This window comes from Aphelocoma coerulescens, chromosome 2 (assembly GCF_041296385.1).
Source record: "Aphelocoma coerulescens isolate FSJ_1873_10779 chromosome 2, UR_Acoe_1.0, whole genome shotgun sequence".
Taxonomy (NCBI): Eukaryota; Metazoa; Chordata; class Aves; order Passeriformes; family Corvidae; genus Aphelocoma; species Aphelocoma coerulescens.
Genome location: NC_091015.1, coordinates 34580829 through 34596537, shown reverse-complemented (window position 1 = coordinate 34596537; position 15709 = coordinate 34580829). Strand labels below are relative to the sequence as shown.

Sequence of the window (15709 nt, the reverse complement as noted above, 5' to 3'; positions counted from 1 at the left end):
AATACAAGAAACAAAAATCCTTTTTAGCCAGGTTAAAGGTTTGAAAAGAGTATAGTTGCCTGAATGTGGAGATGATGAAAGTGATGTGTAGATACTCTCTTGTGAAGGATGTTGCTCCTCTGCAGTCTGACTGCTGACTTTGTGTGTACAAGGACAGATATGAATGGCCATAAACCTAATACTCTGCTCCGCTGTCTGATGCTGCCAGACTCTGGGGTGCTGGAGTTAATAAAGTCACTCCTCATGCTAATGCTGCTGTATTCCTGAATTTTAGGATGGGCAGCCAGCAGTGTGAGCCCACCGTCAATACCACAGCCAGCACAGAAACCACACAGCCTGAATGTGAATGATGACAAGATGCCTGTGAAAGGTGATATTCATGTGACTTTGCTTTTCCTTTTTAGCTCTTGTATCTTGTATAGTGTCTCTTGTCTCCTCAGTTACTGTCATAACAAAACTTATTTTTGTTGTAACGACAGCTCAGTCTTGTGCTCCCTGATTACTTTGTTTCACCTTAATTAGGTGTACGATATGTGTGTGTATGTATATTTGTGGTAGGCTTAGTGCTAATAGCATGTCAAAAGAGTAATTTACTATATAACAAAGGAGCTAAAGCTACAGTTTCTCTTACCTGCTTTAATTTTGAGTAACAGAATAGCATCTGCATGCACTTTGTCTGAGCTAAACAATGTTTTGTAGCTCTAGGGTTTAGCATTGAGTCTAAAATACAGGCTACTGATAAGGCAGAAGAGCCCTAATTGCAAATTTTGTTGATAAACATATATCAGCAATCATCTGTTTAAAACTTAGTTCAGTTGTTGCAACTGAGCCAAGAGTGCAGTCCTGCCATATACCGAGACAAAGCCCTGCTGATTTTTGACTACTATTTTCTGGATAAGTGAACCAGGATTATGTTGAATTCCTTTTCCAGTTAGTAGCCAATTTTGTGCATTCACATTTGATCAGAAGCAAAGTCAGAAATGCTCAGTGCAGAAGAAAGGGGTGACATGTATTCCTTCCCCTGACATTTTTCAGCTCAGCAGAAGAAAAGAAAAGAGGGTTAAGGTGTTTTGGAAACTATTTTGGAAATCAGTCATTACACAGCCACAGGACTGGCACCAGCAGAAGGAACAGCCTTCAACTATTTGGAAGTCTGGGGTTCTGAAAGTGGCAAATACCAAGAGGCGTGTCATGCCAGGCAGAGCCTATTTGGTCTGCAAATTCTTTGTGTCACAAAGAAAGCTGTCGTGTGCCATTATGTCTCTGAGTGAAGAGCACATCTTATTCCACGATCAGTGTAATATGGCATAGGGCCACAAAAACAAAGCTAGTGGAGATGTACCTTCTTCACAGCAGCCAAAATTGTTACTGCTTTAACCTGAACATCTGCCTAGTTGGAATAAGAACAGGCAGGAGACTTCTGTGAAATACATGTCAATGTGGACACAGAGGTTAAATAGTCCACCTGCTGTTGGTATATTCCCTATTCATATTTTTTCTATATCCATCAAAACAATAGTAGAAGCTGTACTGGGGACTGGCTATCAAACATAACCCCTCTCTCTCTCTCTCCAGCCAGTGCATTCCCATTAAAACTTCATTCCAGATGAGTAATGACCTTGTTGGTTGTATACAGGGGAGACAGAACAGTCATATGAATTGGATTTAGGCAAAGGAATTTAGTCCTGTAAGAGAGGTTGAAAGTAAAATTTTCCTTCACTTTCCTTTTGCTTGTTTGCAGGCATGCAGGGGCACACTCAAATACCTTCTATGAAACAAAGCTAGACAGTGTGAGATTGTTTCTAGTTAAGGTGTTCCTGTACTTATCATGGCAGGAGCCATATAAAATACATAGCAGATGTGTAAAACGCTCATTCTTACTGAAGTTCTATATTCTGATAGTGTTTTAAAATGCTCATTTTAAAATCACTCATTCCGATTTTCTTGTCAGAAGTGCCCTTGGTAATAAATTAAACAATAGCATGGCATTTGTTTGACCTCAGTCAAACATTCAGTCAGTTTTGTTTTAAAATAGCTGACAAGTCTGTACATTTCTTTTCTCTTTTTTTTTTTCCAGAATCTACAAAGAATCCTAAAGACTTGACTGCTTGGTTCAGTCTCTTTGCTGACCTTGACCCATTATCCAATCCTGATGCTGTTGGGAGAACTGATAAAGAACATGAATTGCTTAATGCATGAGTCAGCTGCCTCTGGTAACTCACATTCTTCCCTTCATCCACACTTTTTTGGAGTTTAAAAATACTAAATGAAAATTAGTATGCTGTTGTGAAACTATAAAGTATGTGCCATGATAATAAAACTAAAGGGAATGAATCCCCTTTTCTATAGGTACAGTTATTTGCTCTTGTTTTGTATAAAGAGTTCGCATTTATTTTCTACGTGGACTTAGAAAAATGAGGTTAAGAACTAGGGCAGATTTCTTGCCAAATTAGATTATCTGCTGAAACACTGTCTTTGCCTGGGGTGATGTGGAGGTAACACCAGAGAGAAATACAAATTGCAAACCTATTTTTTTATAATGTTTCTTGAGTAAATTTAAAAAAAAAATCATGTAACTGAAGAGGCTGCATGAGTCAAACATCTATCATGTATATAATATATCTACTACTGCTATGTTAAAATGTCAACTAATTTGTTTTGTTAGTACTCACAGTTGAAAAACCTGTGCTGGAGCTAATTATCGAAGACGTAAATTTGGGTCTGTGCAGCCATCGAAATTGTGCCCTTTCCAATCTAACTTACATGACAAACTGCACTACATAAAGAGAAGTCATGCCCAGGAGGCTTCTTTTCTGAGTTTTTTCTCCATTGCACCAACAGAATTTGCACCTGTTTGCAAAAGTTTCTTGGAACTGATGCTTTACCATGCCTTCAATCCATTTCTGTTTCTGTTCTGAGAAATTCTCATCCAGTTTATTTCTGAAGCATGTGTTATTTTGAGCTTGTTGTGACATTAACTCTTTAATAAAATGATTTTGACAAAAACCACAACTTTATTCCCGCTGGAATGCTGTTGTGCTGTTGACTTGATACATAACAAGCATCTGCAGATAAACATGACCAGTTTTTAGACAGTACCAAACCCTTTGTGTCTGAATAGTAATCCAGTAGGACAGTGAGAAAATTTGAACTCAATGTGATGTCCCTTTGCTTCCCTGCAACAGAAGGGGAAAAGGCTCATAGACTCATAAAGGTTGGCAACGGCCTCCAAGACCATTGAGTCCAACCTTGGAACAGTTTCCCTGCCAACTAAACAACAGCACTCAGTGCCATGTCTGGTTGTCTTTTGAACACTTTCAGGCATCATGACCCCACCACCTTCCTAGACAGCCCCTTCCAATGCCTGACTACCCCTTCAGTGAAGAAATTCTTCCAGATGTCCAACCTGGACAACCCCTGGTGCACCCTGCGACTGTGTCAGTAGCCAGTTAAGAGCACAAGCTCTGTATAGGACCTGCTTTACAATTTATTACAGAATCACAGAATAGCGATGTGAGGAATGAGACAACTCTTTGTAGAAATTAAAACAATTTATTAAAACAGAAAAATTGAAAAATTGCAAAAAAAACTAACAAAATATAAAAATTTGGGATCCTGATGGCTCGAGAGGTATGCCCCAGGAGCGCAGGGATTCAGGAGCTTTGGCTTAAGACAGCTCTGAACCTCAGGTAGAGAAAAAAAAACAAACTTGCAGTCTAGGCTGGTCAAAAAGAAATCTATTTCTAAAAGCCCCTAGAAAGGGGTAGGTTTCTCCAGCACTGCCTTAGCAAGCTGGAGAGGAAGGGAGACTGAGAGTGGGCGTGTCTTTTGGCTCCCTTTTATAGCTTTTGCTCCGCCCACAGTCCGCCCACAGCCCACCCCCCTGGTTCAAGGCGATTGGTGTTTTCCCCTTGACAGACCATCTCCGTCCACCAATGGCTCCTCCTGGTCAGAGGAGTGATATTAGTTGAGATAAGGGTCATGTGCTTATGGGGGCTGGGCTGTTTGTTGCAACTGGGGTTTTTAAAATCTGCCTTGAAACCAAGATACAAGTAAAACAAAAAAATACATCCAACACATCTTAAAACACTTGTAAAAGTATACAGTAAACACAGGAAGACCATAAAAACTTGATTAGTGTACCTGGACTGATGGGTTAGTTTTAACATTCAATTTAAAAATATTAAGCTCAAATTAATTAAAGCACTTAATATGCAAAGACCAAGCACAAATAGGGATTTCATGTATGCCAGCGAGGTTGGAAGAGACCTCCAAGATCATCGAGTCCAACCCATGCCCTAACACCTCAACTAGACTATGGCACCAAGTGCCATGTCCAGTCTTTTTTTAAACACATCCAGAGATGGTGATTCTACCACCTCCCTGGGCAGACCATTCCAGTACTTTATTATTCTTTCAGTGAAAAACTTTTTCCTAATATCCAACCTCTACCTTCCTTGACGCAGCTTGAGACAGTGTCCTCTTGTTCTATCAGCTGCGGCCTGGTGGAAGAGACCAACCCCCTCCTGTCTACGACCTCCTTTCAGGGAGTTGTAGAGAGTGATAAGGTCACCTCTGAGTCTCCTTTTCTCCAGGCTAAACAATCCCAGTTCCCTCAGTCGTTCCTCATAGGGCTTGTGTTCCATGCCCCTCACCAACCTTGTTGCCCTCCTCTGGACACACTCAAGCATCTCAACATCCTTCCTAAACTGAGGGGCCCAGACCTGGACACAGTACTCAAGATGTGGCCTCACCAGTGCTGAGTAGAGGCATTTATATTATTTATTTATATTCAGCCATTTTTAATTTGCTTGATTTTCCTTTTAGTTGGTGAAGTGTTTCACAACCAGTTATCTGTCCACTCAGTGAATCCCTGCCTCATGGTCTATTAGGTAACTAAGTATCTGAAAACAACTGTATAAATGTACAAGTTCACTGAATTGGCCAACTTCTTGAATGCAGCAGAACATGGCTGGATGGCTGCACTAAGCAGCAGTAATGTGCATTTGGTGCCTCCTATCTAAAAAGCCATGTGCTAGCAGTGGATGTGAGGTTAGACTGACGAGAGTTCATCAGGCTCAACCCTCAGCAAGTTTTAAACACCCCTGTTCAAAACTGTCATGTTCATTATCCCATCCCATAACCTGGAAGTGTCAAAGTACTTCAGTTGTTGCCAGAGAAGTTCTTCAGGTGCTAAGCAGTGGATTTTCGTGTGTAGTGGGGAAGGAGGGCCTGATCTTCTCTTTGCACAGTACCCAGCCCAGCCGGGGCCCTGAGGCGGCACATAAGACATGGAATCTGATGTCAGTGCCTTACTCTTTCTAAAGATAAAACTTGGTTCTTTCCACACTATTTGCTACTCTTTGGCACTGGCAGCTCCTTGCTCAGTGAGCTGCCTTGTTCTGCACTCTGCAACTTTCTTGAGCATTAAGAGGGGACTGAACTCACAACTTTGGGCTGCAGTTCTGGCAGTAAATAAGACATCTACTAAGGGGATTAACTGGGAAGTACCTAAGGTTTACACTGGGGTGCACTTACACGTAGGAGTGCTATTTTGTACTCATAACAGAGACTGTTTGCCCTAAATCTTCTTCATCCCAAGCTGTAATTATCTGCAATGCCAAAAATGTTAGTTAGGCGCTCAAGGGAGAGCCAGGCTGCTCTTCAGCCCAGCTGGGTTACCACAAAATCATTAAACAGATTTTTGCAACTTTAAGCAAGTCTGTGGTTGCTAAACTTGCTGTGGATTACATTTGTCTGGATAGTTTCTAAAACACTTGTGGACAATCCACTCCAGCATTTTTTAGTAGCTGAAGCAGTTAGGTGAAAAGCAGAGAGGAGGCTGTATTGACTTCAAAACAGACAATTAACTGTTCCGTAAGGCTCAAAAAATGTTTGTTTTTTAGTTCACAGATTATAGACTTCCACTATTAAAAAAAAAGCCAAAACAAGGCACAAAAAACCAAACTCCTGTCTTGGCTGGGACAATTAAGAGCATTGCAGAGGTTCAACTAAAGATTTTCTGAATCCTCATCCTGTTTTTAGGTAGAAAAGCATCAGAATGATCATCCCTTTTACACAAGGCAAACCACAGCTGCAGGGTTTTTTCTTTTCCCTTCTCCTCCCACAAACTGCCCTACCAAGTAGTTCATATTAAGCATTGCTTTCTTGTAATATGTAATTTTTGAAATTAAGCTTTGAATCACTTACAATGCAATTTTTTTCACACTTTCAAATGAAAAAAAAAAAAAAAAGTCGGAGTTATTTAAAATATAATTGATTTTGCTTAAAGAAAAGCAGTTGATTTCCCTGTGTACAATGCACTGTCTTCATAAAGATTTATTGAATTTGAAAACTAGAGCAGGAAAGCTACCATCCTGCAAATAGACATTGTTAAGGCAAAAAATCTTACATACAGAGTTACAAACAATTCCTCCCTACTACTAAGGAAGTGTCTGGCACGTGCTCCTCGGCAGCCTGGGCTGTGGAGTCCCTCCCGGGCCAGCGCCACTGAGAGGATTGGCTGTGCTGTGCTTTCAGTGCTTGGGACAATGGGGCAGTTCATCATCCTGGGAAAATTACAGATTGATTTTTCTACACACATAACCTTCATCTTGATTTAACATGCTTCATTCCAGTTGCATATTCTGGTTGAGTAGTGGATTGTTTTAAAATAAGAACAGCTGCAGAACCCCTATGGCAGATGAAAACAGTGGCAATTGATTAACTGTCTTTATTGTGAAGTTTATTAAATTTGATGTAATTGATTCTGGTGATTCAAGGTTTCTACAAATCTCAGAGCAGCTGCTTCAGAGGGATTGGGACTCTGAGCCTTGGCAATTGAACAGCTCATAGAGAAAACTAACAAGTAACTTTATAAAGTAACTTTTCTGGCTTTCTTACATGACCATGATTTATTCCAACAGAGTAGAATAGGACTCACCTCGTTCCCTTCTGCTGTTTCCCTATCCAGCATTGCATGGGCATGACACTGATGTACTTTGAAGCAGAACCAATTGGCCACAAGCAGCCACCTGCCTCCTCCCAACATCCTTTTAAATTCCCTGCAAACATTAGGGGCTGCACATGCTAGGAAAAAATGGGACCACCTGAGCAACAAGGTGACCAGCAAGCAGCTTTGCTGCAAGTGGGAATACAAGAAATGTCATGGCCTACAAGCCCTGACAGGATCTAAGCCTGGAAAGGCTCAGCAGGGTATGAGATTGATGTGAGGACACAGCAACCCAGGTACTGCCATCATGCCTTTTCCTGGGGCCTCCATCAACTGCTATCTGCCACCTTCCATCACATCCCACTGTGAGTGCCAGGGTATACTGAATGAGCACCGCCAGCCAATGAATGGTGGGTGTACTGTCCAGTTTTGCTGTTCAGAGTATGTGGGGTGGAATAGCCCCAGAGCAGAGGAAGGGCACTCCTGTCTTCTCTCAGTGCTCAAGATGCTTGGATCTCATCATGCTAAGATGATCAGATCCCAGAGCAGCAGCAAGAATTAACATGGTAAATGTGCCACTGCTGGTATTGGGTCTCTCCTCACTTCTTCAAGCTCCCTTCAAAGCAGTTATTGCAAATTCCCCTCTGGTTAGCCTACTTTTATGACTTCTGCTCCTTGTAAATGTCTTATTTTTAAACAAGCCACCATATGGGGGAGGCAGGAAGCAGAGCAACCAGCAGGCTTGCCAACAGCCAAGCAGCAGAGGTGTTGCCTCAGCTGAGGAGCAGAAATGCTGAGATGGTCTAGCACCTCATTGGCCAACCAAGCACAACGGAGCTGTTGGAGCTGCCATCCTTCCTCTGCGTGTGCTCAGCCCAGCACAGTGCACACACACAGAGTGCACACACACAGAGCCTCTCCTGCGACAGTAAACAAGGGCACCATGGCCAAACAGGCCCTGCAGGTCCAGCAAGTCTGGCCTTGGGTAACCATCCAGCCTCCAGCGCCAAGGTGGACTGGCCTTGCAGTCAATCAGACCATTACCTGGCTATTCATTAACAGTGCTCTCCCAAGCATAAAATTGGCTTTTCCCCTCACTGACTAATTACAAACCAGTATAGCCCTCTCCTTAAGTCAGACAAGGTACTTTCCAGCACAGGAGCTCTCCCTGCTGGAGTGGGCCCAGAGGAGGGCCACTAAACCAGTCAAGAAGGCTGGAGCACCTCTCCTATGAAGAAAGGCTGAGAGAGCTGGGGTTGTTCAGCCTGTGGTCCAGAAGTCTGTGGGGGGAGACTTTATTGTGGGGCTTTCTTTTCCATATATACCATTTGTAAGAAAGACTGAGAGAGACTTTATTGGGGCCTAAGGACAAGAGGCAGTTTTTTAGCAGAAAGAGTGTAAGGTTTAGATTGCACATAAGAAAGAAATTTTTTGTAGTGAGACATTGGAACTGTTTGGCCAGGGAAGTGAGAGATGCCCCATCCCTGGAAATGTTCAATGGGACTACAAAGAACCTGATCTCAAAAAAAAAAAGTCCATGGCAGAGGGGTTGGACTAGAAGACCTTTAGAGGTCCCTGCCAACCCAAACCATTCTGTGAGTCCGTGACCAAGTGAGGAGGCTGCTGTTTGCCAGGCAGCAGTGTTCAGCTCCCAGCAGCTGCATCAGCTTTTAACTCTGTTCTACCGTAGCCAAAGCTTGATGTGCCCAGCCTTGTAATTAATCCATAGTGTGCTTGAAGTTTTGGCTGCTTGCAAAAAATTACAAAATTTAAATTGAGAGAAGCATGCTGTAGCTTGGAGGTGGAAGCCTGGCTGATACTACCTGCCAGCTATTTACACTGGTTGCTGTTAGAATCTTAATGGGATAAGGAATACTCAAAAATGAGGAAAAAAAGTAGATAAGCAATTTTAGAAGAGAGAGCAGACCTACCTAAGCTGTTAAGGAAGTTACAGCCAGTCTTCTCTTTAAACAGTCTTTCCTCTGTCCCAGAAACTTACTCTGCAGAGTGTTTCTTTTATTTTGGACTTCCACAGCTATTATGGCAGTAGGAAAGGCCCCAGGACAGGTGCTGGAAGCCACACGCTTGCTTCATCAACAGGCTGGAGCGAGGTGAAAAACAACTTTAAAAGTGCTACACAACTAAATCATCCAACCTTCTCTCCATCTAGATGGGTGGATAACAGGTGCCTGCAGGAAACAAACATGCTGAATGTAACGAGCAGGATGCAACAAGGAAAAAAATCCAAACTCCTATTATTCCAGGTACAATCCTCAGAAGAAACCCTTAAAACACAGGAATTGAAATCACGGGCCACTTTGCTGTTACAGCTGCTTCTTTTTCTGGACTGGTTTGGCATTCTGTGTGGTCCTCCCATGATCACCTCTACCTTGAACTTAAGTACCAGAGCTTCAGAACAGAACACCAAAGCCTGACACCAGAGAGCTGCCTCACTGTGGCAGGTAACAGCTTGATTGTCAGAAAGATTTTTAGAAGACAACACAAAGAATGAGACAAGCCCTGTGGGGGACTTTTCTGATCTATGGTTCAGCTGGATCTTGGGCTGATCCAGCCCTTCCTGCAAAGTTTTCCCTGGTTTTGGAGACAGCAGCCATGGTTGCAAGAGCCAGATGCACTGGAGCGATTCAAGGCTCTTCTCCCAAAAGGCCAGTCTGGGCTCCAAAGTCACAGCAGCCTGCCCACAGCCCAGGGTTGTGAGCATCCCAAACCCATCTAAACATGGGCCACCACTGTCATAGCAGGTCGTTTCCAGCTGGAAAAGAGCCTGCAGTGGTACTGATCTGGCTGAAAACTTTCCACCCTCCCCCGCAAAAGATAAAAAAAATAACACGTTTGAGGCAGCAGAGGCCACAGATGGGCGTGAGGCTGCACAGCGGCGAGACACCAGCAGCACTGCGACAGCCCTCAGGCAAGACCTGTGGTCACCTCTGCTTGTCACCAAACCACAGCCAAGCTCGCATGCAAGATACTCACAGCCACTGCTGCTCTTCATGTAGGGAAATGATTACAAGAAGCCTTACTTGAACAAAATCTTCCTTTTTTGTTAATTCTTAACCTTCCCTCCCCCTCCAACACTGAGCACTTTGCAACTTTTGCTTTCATTTTTAAGGGAAGTGACCCAGGTCTCCTTGGAAGCAGGAGACCTCTAGGCTTCACCAGCCTTTGCAACCTTCCTAAGTTACTACCGCTGTGCTTCAAAGCTTGGCTAGACCTCAGAGTGTGCAGGTCCATCTCACTGCTTGCAGTTTAAGCCATGGGAATGTTGCCAAAACAAAACATAAAAGGAAATAAGATTAAAAAGCAAACAGAGGCATTCAGGAAGAAAGGCTGCACTGACACTGCTTTACAGACCCTCCTCTTGCCCCCATCCATTTTATCAGCCCATCCTGTTAGCAAATATTAAATTAAATTGAAAAAACACTAAAAATCCATAATGGCCATTTTCCTATTTGAGATTTGGAGGAGCAGATTGAACTGTCTGTCCTGGGGTGGTTTTTAATGAACAGTGCAGTGTGTCTGCAAGTGGTTTGGGTTCCATCTCTGTTCCCCACAAACACGTGAAGTATTTAATGCAGGGCTTAATTGAGGTTGAGGTACATAATATTGTTTTCTTTAATGGCTGTTATCCAAGTGAAAAAAGGAAAGTGTTTTAAGATACAAGAAGATGCTTTTATAAGTCCTGTTGTGTAGCATCACCAGGACAAACCAAGTTCCTTTCTGCAAGGGCCAACTGCCAAAGTGAAACAAGTGCCTTTCTCCAGGGAAGATTAATCCAATATATACACCATTAGCAATGTCAAAATCTCTATCAAGGTGCTTAAGTTTGTGCACCAGGGCATATAAGAAAAAAAAAAAAAAAAAAAAAAAACCCACAAAAAAACCCACAAAAAACACCTGACCCACAACATCAAACAGCTTGGGGCCAGTCTTACCGTGAGTGAGGTAATGATGTTCTGTCCCCAGTGTACAAACGTGTACACCACAGTGCTGCCGTAACTCCCAACAGCTGCAGGAGTCCAGGGTTGCAGATTTTTCCTGTTGGTTTGCAACAAGGAGACAGCGGATCCCCGTCATCAGAGATGGTGGAAAGGAGACTCCCATACAGGAGGGACCAGCAGAGCCTGTGCAGACCATGTTGGAAAATGGAAACTTCCACAACAGTGAAGGCTGAGAGATGGACAAGAGCTCCTGCTCTGGCAGACCTGCACCCACAGGACAGAGCCAGTGCCATGAAGCCCCTGGGCCAGACAGAGGCACCAGTTTGTTGTCCAGTCTGGAGGTATATTTTCTCACTGAATACAAAATCAAGTCATGATACAGAGCAGAATTCAACAGCCTTTCAGCCAGGATGCCACCAAAGGGACAGACTGCAATCTACAGATGGCCTGATTTAGAGAACAAATGACATTTATCCAGGCTAATACTCCTCTGGAGTATTAAGGCATCCACTGTCTTCCTAACCTCAGGAACATCCTGTACGTACAAATACAGACATACAAGGTTACCCTCCAAATCAGGGGCCTAGGCTGCCTTTGCTTTCCCATTGTTTAGAAAGTGCAAGACCTACCGCTCCCATCTTCATCACTCCCCTACCCCAAAGGTTTAGTACTCCCCTGCAGAAGAGAAAAACCAGAAAATCCTCCCTAGATGAGAACAGATTTCTTAGGTACTCAGTTCAGAAGGTGTCTAAACGATCTCCTTGAAATTCTTCACTAGAATCAAAACCAGACCCACCATTGTACCCAAACTCATTTCATGAACAAGAGCCCCTGAATGAAGTGACAATCCTTAAAATACACCTACATGCCCAACCCAAAATATAACCATGCAGTGAAAGTCTGTAGTATGATACTATCTCTGTACTGTCGTAGAGATGGAAAGCTACATCTAAAGCCTCCTGTGTTTTCAGCAATTGACATCAAAATGAATGATTCTCAGCATTCTCAGGATGTACAATGAATTAGAATCCAAAGGAATCACAAAAGCAGATTTAAGCGCGTCCCCCCCACCCCTTCCCATTTCCTAAAAACAGTATTTACTTTCCAAAGGCAACACCCTTTTAAAATCTTTCGTAAGAATGAGTTCTTACTTTCCTATGTAAGAAGCCCAAGGATAGCACCAACTTTATGGAAAGGGAGGCTGCTGCCCCTCTGACCCTCTGAGGAACCTCTATCACAGAGATAAGGCATGACTAGAAATTCTTACCCAAATAAAACTCAGAAAGGGAGTAATTGCATCACCCAGCCTTTTGGCACCAAACCTTAACAGGGAGTCTAGTTTCTTTCAGCTTTCTCCTCTTTGGAGAAAGAACCTCTGTCCATAAAGATCTCAAGAGCACTCAGATCTCACCTGTGGAAAGCAGGTGGACACCTGGTTTTAGTTATCATGACTTATGCCTGGCAGTCTGAGATTTACATGATGCTATTTACTTACTACTTATTTGGAGAAGTTGAACAAAGGTACAAGAAATAGATAACCATGAGTATTACTATTACCCTGAGCAAACCCTATTTTCAACCAACAGCTGCACAAATCACTGAGAAGTTTAACCATACAAAAATAAAGCTCACACACACACCCCCTTACTTTTCTACAGGCACAGTTATTAACCTAACTGTGCTTTGTTATGAAGCTCAGTCTCTAATTCAGGGGAAAGAGATTACACGACCTTCTCTTCTCACAAGCTTCCAGCTCCTCTGCCTTTGAGCTTTCCAGGCTACACATCATGGCAGCCTAAAAATTTCCCATCAGAACTTCTTACAACCTGAGATAAAATTTCAACTTTTTCTTAAAAATGGGGTCACCTCTCTATCCAGCTTCATCTAATTGCTCTTCTTTCTTGTTACCAATTGAATTTGCAGTTTTTACTTACATGTTCACTCACTTCCAATGCAGCCTTTACTGAGGAAACTCCCTACCTCCTCAATTAGTGTTTTCCTCTCAGCCCCACTTGATAACACATTATTTCTGTGACCTGCTGCACTACAGAAAGACAACATCTACTCTCCAGTTTCTTACCACCTCTCCATAAATATGGTGCTATAGGGGAGGTGCCAGAATCAAAATAACTAATAAAGCTACTCAACTACCTCTGCTTTACTGGAGACTTCATTCATGTTTGACAAACCAAAAATTTCCAGAGACCTAATTCCAGACAGTTTAAAAGATGTGTTAACACACTAGTTGAAAATATTGCAGCACCTGCTTCTTTAGTGAGGCAGGAATGCTTAAGGTAGTTTAAAAATTCCACCTCTTTACTATCAACTGAAATATAAAATGCCCCAAATAATCCCAAGTTAGTAAGGCTTATAAAAACCTTATTTGAGCACTTTCTTTGTAAAATCATCTCACTTTAAACATATCAATACTTGGCAAAAATTCTTCCTTGCATGTTGGCCCAGTAATTAATTACACTTAGTGCTAAAACAAATGCACATTTTTAATGTGAATTTATCTACCTTCATTTTCTTACTGCTTTAGTATTCCATGTCTGTTAAATTTAAAGCTCATTAGTAATTATTTCCCATGTGTAGGTATTTACTAACTGAAATTAAGTCACTCTTCAACCATCAAGTTAATCATGTTGAGCTCCCACACAGCCGCCTTCTAGTTTTTCCAGTACTTTATTCCTATAGCTCTTCCCTGAGCCTTTTACAGTCTCTCCCAAACTAGAGTTTTCCAGGACTGGTTACACTAATGAAAACAGAAACAAGATACACACATTTTAACTGCATGTCAGTCTTTGATCAAACAACTTCCTTCAGCCAAGTACCAAGTTTGGATGACTGTATGTGTAATGCGTGTACTTTCCCAGCTTTAATTCACTTTTTCCTTGCATTTAGGTTCTGGACATACATAGCGTGGACTTCGGTTATTTCCTCCCAACTGAGTCGCTTCAAATCTGTGTTTTCATGGCTGTATTTTACATAGCAAGGCAGGCTGTTTTTCAACAGTTAATTGACAAACTTCTACTAGTTATCTGTTATCTCCAAACTGCTTGGGTTGTACCTCAAGTAATGTCTGAAGGTCCCAATCCGTTACCCTGGAGCAAGGCCAGGAGCTGGTTTGCTAAGCCTCAATGGTGTTTCCTTGCAACTGAATGGATTAGAGATGTTGGCTGAAATCACAATTTCTCATTTGTGTTACTCCTTATGCTTATACTGTGAAGATACTGAGACTCTATCCTTGTGCTAGTATCTGGCCCTTCCCAAGAGCTAATTTGTCAGGAAGCCAGAAATCACTTCCCTGACAGCACCCTGTTTCCTCTAAGAAGCAGGTCACTATCTTTTGTCCCCTACCCCAGCATACACAGCCAAGGGCTCCCCTTAGAGAGTCCTCCAGTCTCTGATGTGTTCACTTCCAGAGCCATGAATTACTAGAAAATGTATGTATGTTCAAGTCAAGACCTTTTATTCACCAAAGAGAGACGCAAGGCAAAATTATTTCATTAGCTCTCTACTCTCAGTGCTTTTCAAACTCCTTGTTTTGGCTTTGGGGAAGACAAAGGCAGTGAGTTAAACAGAGAACACCAAGTGTGGCTCATGTGGGGAAAAAAACCAAAATGTGACTAAGCAGGCAAGGCCTAGGTTCATGAGGATACTTACGAGTTCCCTGTGACACAAACTGCAGCTCATCTCTGCACAGCAAGCTACACACCTTTGTCAAAGTACTTCCTGAGAAAACTCCCACTCAAGGACAGCCCGAAACTGCTGCAGCCAAATCCATTCAGGGGACAGGATGGCCACAAAGCTAATCCTAGGAACCCCTTCAAGCTGAGGATGAAATGGCTGAAATGACGCCACTTCTCACTGAAGGACACCAAGCACTCTCGTAGCAGGGTGTGATCACAGAACCACAGAATATCCTAAGCTGGAAGGGACCCAACGAGGGTCATTGAAGTCCAACTCCTGGCCCTGCACAGGAGTTTTAGTTAAGTTCCAGTTGATGTTTTTTTAACATAGTCACATAGAACATAGAAACCTTGCAATCTTTGGGATGCTGAAAACTTAACATTTCCACTGACTGACGACCATAAACATTAATTCTTGATGGTTATTGCCATAGTGCTCTTCAGTAAACACTGACTTTGGAGGATTTACATGGATTTAAATATTATCCTTCTTTCTTCCTCCTTCCCCCTCACCCCCATCTGGAAAGAATTATTCCACAAGTCAAATGACAATCATTTGAGTCATACAAAACAACATGAAACCAAGACTGTCAGTAGATTTATACCACATCCTTTAGGGGTTTAGCTTAGTTTCACATAGTGAAACATCTAATGGCTTTCATCATTTTCAACAGATAATTTGAAATTAGCCATACCACATACACAACAGCAGATACATCGTTTCAAATAACTCTTAACTGGTATTTTTCCTGTGCTAGGCAGAAACAGAGTATGCTATTTAAAGCATATTAAGGCATTCAGCTATTTTTAGGGTTTTTCCCTGCTTCTGAGTACAGCATTATGCAAAAATCAATAGATAAGAGATTATCTTGTTGTAGAAGACATAGCACACTAGTCATACATGGTTGGCATTATTCTAGATGTAAATTTGGAACAATATTAAAATTTAATCTCCTCCTATGGTGTTTCATGCAGAGTTTCCAAAACAAATGAATGAACCGCTGCTTTTGTGTGTTGTCCCCACCACTTTTTTTTAACTATAAGTTTTATTTAAATAAGACACAGGAACTTCTATACCGAAAAAAATACAAAACAAAAGCCACACA

The 15709-nt window shown here is 42.2% G+C and overlaps 1 protein-coding gene across 4 annotated transcripts in view; it reads left to right on the top strand.

Moving 5' to 3' along the window:
* Positions 1 to 3012, top strand: part of LOC138106432 (islet cell autoantigen 1-like) — a 68868-nt gene extending 65856 nt beyond the window's left edge. For 3 of the 4 annotated variants that reach the window (XM_069007022.1, XM_069007021.1, XM_069007019.1), the window contains 2 exons: positions 275 to 370; positions 2078 to 3012. In XM_069007022.1, coding sequence (XP_068863123.1) covers positions 275 to 370; positions 2078 to 2199 — 218 coding nt within the window. In that variant the 3' untranslated portion in view covers positions 2200 to 3012. The remainder of the gene's footprint in view (positions 1 to 274; positions 371 to 2077) is intronic. The other variant, XM_069007020.1, reaches the window with a different exon arrangement.
* The last annotated feature ends 12697 nt before the right edge of the window (positions 3013 to 15709 follow it).